The 8,315-nt window shown below is 38.2% G+C and overlaps 1 protein-coding gene and 1 long non-coding RNA gene across 2 annotated transcripts; one reads left to right on the forward strand and one right to left on the reverse strand.

Moving 5' to 3' along the window:
* LOC103447986 (fructose-bisphosphate aldolase 1, cytoplasmic-like) lies at window positions 1-2,497 on the forward strand. The gene is made up of 2 exons (XM_008387216.4): window positions 1-158; window positions 1,234-2,497. The coding sequence occupies exons 1-2, from the start codon at window positions 131-133 to the stop codon at window positions 2,280-2,282; spliced, it is 1,077 nt and encodes a 358-aa protein (XP_008385438.1). The 5' UTR covers window positions 1-130; the 3' UTR covers window positions 2,283-2,497.
* A 3,378-nt stretch (window positions 2,498-5,875) lies between these two features.
* On the reverse strand, window positions 5,876-7,957 carry LOC139189634 (uncharacterized). Its single transcript, XR_011573454.1, has 2 exons — window positions 7,827-7,957; window positions 5,876-6,339 (listed from the first exon to the last, which is right to left on the reverse strand). It is a non-coding gene; the product is annotated as an uncharacterized lncRNA (long non-coding RNA).
* Window positions 7,958-8,315: the final 358 nt, after the last annotated feature.

Below are 8,315 nucleotides of genomic sequence, written 5' to 3' on the forward strand. Positions count from 1 at the left end.
TCCGCCACTTCATACGGCACTAACACTTGCACTCACAAATAAATCTTGAAATAAAACCAATCTTAAAACTACTCTCTTCCCGTTCTTCGGTTTCTGCTTCTCTTTCGTCTCTCTCACTAGAACACTAATCATGTCTTGCTTTAAGGGAAAGTATCAAGGTAATTGCATTGCATCTCCTTTTTCTACCTCATATTTTGTACGTGGGTTTTCTTATATTATTTGTTTCCCTACTCTAATCTTTAATCTCTAATCTTTAATCTGATGAGTTCTTGATTTTATTATGTTTTTGCTACCTCCTATCAGGCTTTTCTTTTGCAATGAATTATCATTAGGGTATTTTCTTTTTCGTTTTTAATATTTGAATTGTTTGTGTGTTGTTGAATTTAGATAGGGTATTGTTTATGTGCATAGGCTTTAGCAGTTATTTGGTTTACGGTTTGCTTTGATCGGCTTGGGGACATTTTGGATCTAAATTGATAAGAAATTTGTAGAAGTAAATTGCACATAAAGGATAACAAACTAAGAACAATCATGTAGTCATATTATGACTTTTCTTCTGCTACTACATAAAAAATAGGAGAATTGTGAGGAAGAGAGAATTTTAGGGCTTCAACGGAATAGAAAGAACTGAAAGAGCTGGATCATAAGGGCAATGCCTATATCTTGTTTTTTTGTTTCAAAAGATTCTAGTTGGGCTCCAAATGTTCATTCATTGGAATCTGGAACCATGTTTTCGCGGACATTATTTGGTTATGATCAATCGTTTGATCACATTATGCAGTCTTCTTGATGATCTTGATATTGATGGATGATACATTTTGTTTGGAAGTATTACTGTTGAAATGCATCGTAGAAAAATCATACGGATCTATTTTAGCGATAGTTGAGATGTAAACACTACCATGTCATGCCACAACTCATTCCTACTTGGCGTAATCGACATTTCTTGGCACTGTCCCAGGTTTGAACCATTTACAGACTCACTAGTACTCCTGTCCTGCCTATCTTAGGCTTGTGCCACTTTGGTACGGGTCCATATGGTCTGGCCCGTATCACAATTTTTCCAAATATTTTTGGGATCGATGTAACTCTAGAATACAAGAAAGCATACTATGTTTAGTCTGATTTTTTTTTACTTTGATCTAATAGTTGATGTTGTTGCAGTTTCCATCCCCCAATCCCCCAAGTAATTCATTTAGGGAGACCAAAAATGACATCTATCATGTATTACAGATGAACTTGTAGCCAATGCTACCTACATTGGTACCCCTGGGAAGGGAATCCTTGCTGCAGATGAGTCAACGGGCACGATTGGCAAGCGTTTGTCAAGCATAAATGTTGAGAATACTGAAAACAACAGGCGAGCTCTCCGTGAGCTCCTCTTCTGTGCCCCGGGTGCACTCCAGTATCTCAGCGGTGTGATCCTTTTTGAGGAAACCCTTTACCAGAAAACAGCCGGTGGGAAACCCTTTGTTGATATCCTCAAAGACGGTGGCGTCCTTCCTGGAATTAAAGTTGACAAGGGCACTGTTGAGCTTGCTGGAACTAATGGTGAGACCACAACTCAGGGCCTTGACGGTCTTGCCCAGCGCTGCCAGCAGTACTATGAAGCTGGTGCCCGATTTGCAAAGTGGCGTGCTGTACTCAAGATTGGCCCGAACGAGCCAACTCAGCTTGCTATACATGAGAATGCCAATGGCTTGGCGCGCTACGCTGTCATTTGCCAGGAGAATGGCTTGGTACCAATTGTTGAGCCAGAGATACTGGTTGATGGATCTCATGACATTGAGCGATGCGCAGATGTGACTGAGCGTGTCCTTGCAGCGTGCTATAAAGCGCTGAACGATCACCATGTCCTTCTCGAGGGGACTCTTTTGAAGCCAAACATGGTTACCCCTGGTTCAGATGCCAAAAAGGTTTCACCTGAGGTGGTGTCTTATCATACATTAAGGGCGTTGCAGCGAACAATGCCTCCAGCTGTTCCTGCTGTAGTATTTCTTTCTGGTGGGCAGAGTGAGGAGGAAGCTACCCTCAATTTGAATGCTATGAACAAGCTCAATACCAAGAAACCCTGGTCACTTTCGTTCTCTTTCGGGCGGGCTCTGCAGCAGAGTACCCTAAAGGCGTGGGCTGGAAAGGATGAAAATGTGGAGAAGGCACGGGCTGCCTTCCTTGCTAGGTGCAAAGCTAATTCAGATGCAACTTTGGGTACCTACAAAGGGGATGCTGCTTTGGGAGATGGTGCTTCGGAGAGCCTTCACGTGAAGGATTACAAATATTGAAGATTTTGCAGGTCAATTCATATTTCCTAATATATCGCTGTTAGTTAGGTAATTAAGCAAGAGATGAGAGTTTCTTTTTTGTTCTTTGGAATGCAACTGATTAAAATTCGGTGGCATGTATCGTCACAGCTTGATTATTGCCTTTTTAAGTTTTTTTTTACTACGGTCATATTTTTCACTTTCTGGATTTTGAGTATAATTATTCTTTTCTGTCATTGCCTGGGAATTGAAAAGTCTCCTCTAAGTGTACAAATATATCACGTATTTCCTTAACAACTTGGTGCTTGTCAATAAGGTCACAAGAAGAAAATATATAAGGGCTTATTTGGATTGAGGGATTTCAAATTTAGAAACTTAGAAGAGATTAAAAGGTTAAATTGTAGGTTTGAAATATAGCAATCCATGTATCCCAAGATTTGAAGAAGAAAGACACGAAAAAAGTAAATGGAGTCCAAATGACTCATTACAAACACACAAATCCCTTCTGATTTTTTGTTAATCGAGTCCCACTTGAGATAACGTGACATCCCTACAAAATCCGACCAGGTGGTTTGCCTAGTGAAGATTCCCTCTTACATCTAGTTGTTTCAAATACAATCTATTTAATGATTTCTTGTTTATGGGGCAAGAGTTTCACATCCAAATCCTTTAATTCAAATTTCTCCATCCGAATGGAGCATACAAATCTTTACAGGACAGACAGATGAAAGAGAAATGGGAACGACTAACAAAATGTTGTAAAATTGTAAGAATGAATGCCCATAGTGCGGAAGACTTGAAAAAAGTGATGTATTTGTTGTTGTGTAATGTTTTCAAAAGTGGCAATCATTTCATTTGTTTGGTTTGTCATGGGTGTTGCTCTATATAAAGAGCACTCCGTGTGTGATCACAATACACACTGCAAAAGGTGATGTATTTGTTGTTGTGTAATGTTTTCAAAAGTGGCAATCATTTCATTTGTTTGGTTTGTCATGGGTGTTGCTCTATATAAAGAGCACTCCGTGTGTGATCACAATACACACTGCAAAAGAAAAGAACTGAAAGCAATAATATCAGTATCCCCTACTTCCTCTTTTTACCTGCAATCCTTTTGTGTTATAGTTACGAAACTAAACAGTGTGATATTTTGCATTTGCTTTGCTCATATCCCTAGCAAAGGTTATCTCTCTAACTTTTGTCTATTTATAACACATTATCAGCACGACTCTCTAACACTAACCAGTTCTCATCTCCCTTCATTGAAAAATGCTTCATCCAAGGATTTTCTTGTTCTTCTTCCTCCTCTGCCTCACCTTCTTGATGTACGCTGGCAAAGAACTGCTAGCACCATGCTTGTTTTAGTTCTCAATATAATAATTACTTATATCTTTGATTTCTTGTTTGGTGTAGCTCCTGATTACTAACCCAATGTTTATTTATGTTAATTTTACTGCGATCGAAGATGGTGTGGTATTATCGCCCATCTTGAATTGTAGATTTAATTTTACTGCAATTGTAAGTGGTGCGGTATAATTGACCACCCTGTTCTGCATATTTAAATTTTCCTACTGCTTAAGTGGTGCGATATAATCGCCCATACTATGCTATATTGTTTAAATGAGAGTGGTGTGGTACAATTGCCCTTCTCAGTAATCATGTAAATCTCGAGCCTAAAGTTTCAAGTGCTTATCATTTTGGCCTGAAGATCAAAATGAAAAATTTGTAACAACCAAAAATTCTAACACTATATTCCACCAGAATACATATTATTGCAAGTTCTTACACATCTCATTTTTATTTCAGAAAAGAAAATGGCGAACTTAGCAAAGCTTGATTTTGTTGCCCTGGATATTACTGGGAAGAACTACCTTACCTGGGTAGTGGATACCAAGATCCATCTTGGAGAAACCATCAAGGAGGAAAACAGTGCATCATCTCAAGATCGGGCGAAAGCCATGATCTTTATATGTCGCCTACTTGATGAAGGACTAAAGAGCGAGTATCTAACAGTTGAAGATCCATTAGCCATCTGAAAGACATTGAAAAATAGATACAATCACCAAAAAATGGTGATTCTTCTAATGGCTCGTTATGAGTGGACACACCTAAGGATCTAGGATTTCAAGTCGCTTGCAGAGTACAACTCTGCAATGTTCAAAATTAGCTCCCAGATGAAGCTTTGTGGGGAGGCCATCACTGAGGAAAATATGCTGGAAAAGACTTTCAGCACCTTTCATGCCTCCAATGTGCTCCTCCTGCAACAATATAGAGAGTGGGGCTTTATTAAATACAACTAGCTGATATCGGTGCTCATTGTGGTTGAACAAAACAATGAGCTTCTGATAAAAAATCATCAGTCCCGAATTATTGGATCGGCACCATTCCAAGAAATGAATGTTGCTTCCCTCGAAGTGAACACCACATCCTCTCATGTTAGTAATTACAAACGAGGACGTGGCCACAAGCGAGGCCGGTGGAATAGGAAGGGCAAGAATCATGGTGTCCAATTTTACAACCAGGTTCCAAGGCATAATTCAGGCCTGAGCTTAAAAAATGTAAATAGCCACAAAGGTAAAGACCATATGAACAACACTCCAAAAACCCTGAAGGAGTCTGCTATAGGTGTGGTGACAACGGGCATTGGGCGCGTACCTGTCGTACCCCAAAACATCTGGTGGACCTATATCAAGCCTTATTTAAGGAGAAGGGTGCCGAAACCAATTTTTTCGACCAGGCTAAACTAATGGATATACCTGATCTAGTGTTCGATTTATCAGGGAAATTGAACACAACTCACCTAGATGTCTTAGACTTCATTGTGAAAAGATGGTAAGAAGTGTATCGGTCTTATTGAATCATTTATGTTTAATGTACTCTTATTATTTGCAAAGTGTTTTTGGACCGGTAGTCTAAACTCTAATGGTGTAAACCTCTTGGTTTACAAATGGGTATTCACAAATAATAAGAGTACATTAAACAAAAAATGATTCAATCGGACCGATACACTTCATTCCCTCTTTTCACAATGAAGTTTGAGACATCTAGGTGAGTTGTGTTCAATTGCCCTGATAAATGAACACTAGATCAGATATATCCATCAATTTAGCCTGGTCGAAGAAATTGGTTTCAACACCCTTCTCCTTGAAGAAGGCTTGATACAGGTCCACTAGATGTTTTGGGGTACGACAGGTACGTGCCCAGTGCCCGTTGGCCCCACACCTATGGTAAGCTTCTTCAAGGTTTCTATGAGTGTTATTCATATGGGCTTTACCTTTGTGGCGATTTATATTTTTGAAGCTCGGGCCTAAATCATGCTTTGGGAACTTAGTTGGAAAACTGGACACCATGATTCTTACCTTTCCCGTTCCACTGGCCTCTTTTGTGGCCACATCCTTGTTTGCAATTATTACTACAAGATGATGTGGTGTTCACTTCGAGGGAAGCAACATTCACGTCTTGGAATGGTGCCGATCCAATAGATAGGGATTGATGATTTTTCATCTGAAGCTCATTGTTTTGTTCAGCCACAAGGAGCACCGATATTAGTTGGTTGTACTCAATAAAACCTCACTTTCTATATTGTTGTTGCATGAGCATGTTGGAGGCATGAAAGATGCTAAAAGTATTTTCCAACATATCTTCCTTAGTGATGGTTTCCCCAGAAAGCTTCATTTGGAAGCTAATTCTGAACATTGCAGAGTTGTACTCTGCAACAGACTTGAAATCTGGATCCTTAGGTGTGTCCACTCATAACAATCCCTTAGAAAATTCACCATTTTCTAGTAATTGTATCTATTTCTCAATGCCTTCTAGAGGGCTAATGGATATTCAATTGTTAGGTACTCGCTCTTCAGTCCTTCAAGTGGCGATGGATAAAGATCATGGCATTCGCCCGAACGTGAGAGGATGCACTGTTTTCCTCCTTGATGGTTTCTCAAAGATTCCCTGCCTCCAGATGGATCTTGGTAGCCACTACCCAGGTAAGATAGTTCTTCCCAGTAATATCCAGGGCATAGTTCTTCCGAGTAATATCCAGGGCAACAAAATCAAGTTTTGCCATGTTCACCATTTTATTTTTCTGAAAGAAAAATGAGATATATAAGAACTTGCAATAATATGTATTATGGAGGAATTTAGTGTTAGAACTTCTAGTTCTTACAAATTTTTCATTTTGATTTTCAGGCCAAAATGATAAGCACTCAAAATTTCAAACTTGAGATTTACATGATTAATGAGAAGGGCGATTGTACTGCACCACTCTCATTCAAATAATATAGCATAGTATAGGCGATTATACCACACCACTCAAGCAGCAAGAAAATTTAAATAGGTAAAGCAGGGTGGACGATTATACCGCACCACCTAAAATTGCAGTAAAATTAAATCTGCAGTTCAAGATGGGCGATGGTACCACACCATCTTCGATCGTAGTAAAATTAACATAAATAATCACTTGGTTAGTAATCAGGAGCTACACCAAACAAGAAATCAAAGATATAAGTAATTGTTATATTTAGAACTATATGCAGACATGGAGCTAGTAGTTCTTCACGAGGGTACATCAAGCAGGTGAGGCAAAGGATGAAGAAAAACAAGAAAATCCTTGGAGGAAGCATTTTTTCGGTGAAGGGAGATGATAACTGGTTAAGGTTAGAAAGTCGTGCTGATAATGTGTTATAACTAGACAAAAGTTAGAGAGACAACCTTTGCTAGGGACAAGAGCGAAGTGAATGCAAAATATCACATTGTTTAGTTTCGTAACTATAACACAAGAAGGATTGCTGGTAAAAAGAGGAAGTGAGGGATACTGATATTATTGTTTTCAGTTATTTTCTTTTGCAGTGTATTGTGATCACAGACGGAGTGCTCTTTATATAGAGCAACAACCGTGACAAACCAAATAAATGAAATGATTGCCACTTTTGAAAACATTACACAACAACAAGTACATTACTATTTTCAAGTCTTCCTCACTGTGGGCATTCATTATCACAATTTTACAACACGCTATGGTTTTTTCCCATTGGGTTTTTCCGAGCAAGTTTTAATGAGGCAATTGATGTTGATATGTGAGCATCCAATTTGGAGTGTTATAAAATTGTGCGAATGAATGCCCACAATGAGGAAGACTTGAAAATAGTGATTTATTTGTTGTTGTGTAATGTTTTCAAAAGTGGCAATCATTTCATTTGTTTGGTTTGTCATTGTCACAGATGTTACTCTATATAAGAGCACTCCGTGTGTGATTACAATACACACTGCAAAAGAAAAAAATTGAAAGCAATAATATCAGTATCCCTCACTTCCTCTTTTTACCTGCAATCCTTTTTTGTTATAGTTACCAAACTAAATAGTTTGATATTTTACACCTGCTTCACTCATGTCCTAGCAAAGATTACCTCTCTAACTTTTGCCTATTTATAACACAAAATTTGCTTTTGATTTATTTTTTATAGTTATGAAGTGAATGACAAAAAAACCAATACATTAGGGACTTAACTTTCTTGCTTCAGTGATCCAAAACAATCTGTACTCCAAGAGTAAGCAAAGAGAAGAGGATATTACCAGAACTGGTCAAAGATTCACCCCTTGAAATGACTTTGTTTTCTGCAAATTAAATCATTAGAAACACCACATTAATTATACTAGTTTTTAAATAGTTGATAAATCTATTTAATATATGTCTCACTTCACACTTTATGAAACTAGGCACATATTGCACATATGCACCTCAAAAGCAAATGTGGAATGTATTAAGTATGTAGGATTTATTCAACAGTTTGTAAACTGTTAATAAAATAAGCCTATAATTATTCTTTTCTGTCATTGCCTGTCATTTTCCTCTTAACAACAAAGGGTTGGCCAGAAAACAAATTCAAGTATTAGGGTTATGCTGGTTGCAGTACTGCTGCAGTAATTGTGGGTTGATTAGGTTCATGTTAAAGCAGATTGTACCTTACAGTAAATCATGAAGAATGTAGTTGTACCTCAACTTATAGTTCCTTTAGAAAAGCAGTAGCTAGTGGAAGTGGGAATTGAAAAGCCCCCTCTAAG

This window comes from Malus domestica, chromosome 11 (assembly GCF_042453785.1).
Source record: "Malus domestica chromosome 11, GDT2T_hap1".
NCBI classification, from domain to species: domain Eukaryota; kingdom Viridiplantae; phylum Streptophyta; class Magnoliopsida; order Rosales; family Rosaceae; genus Malus; species Malus domestica.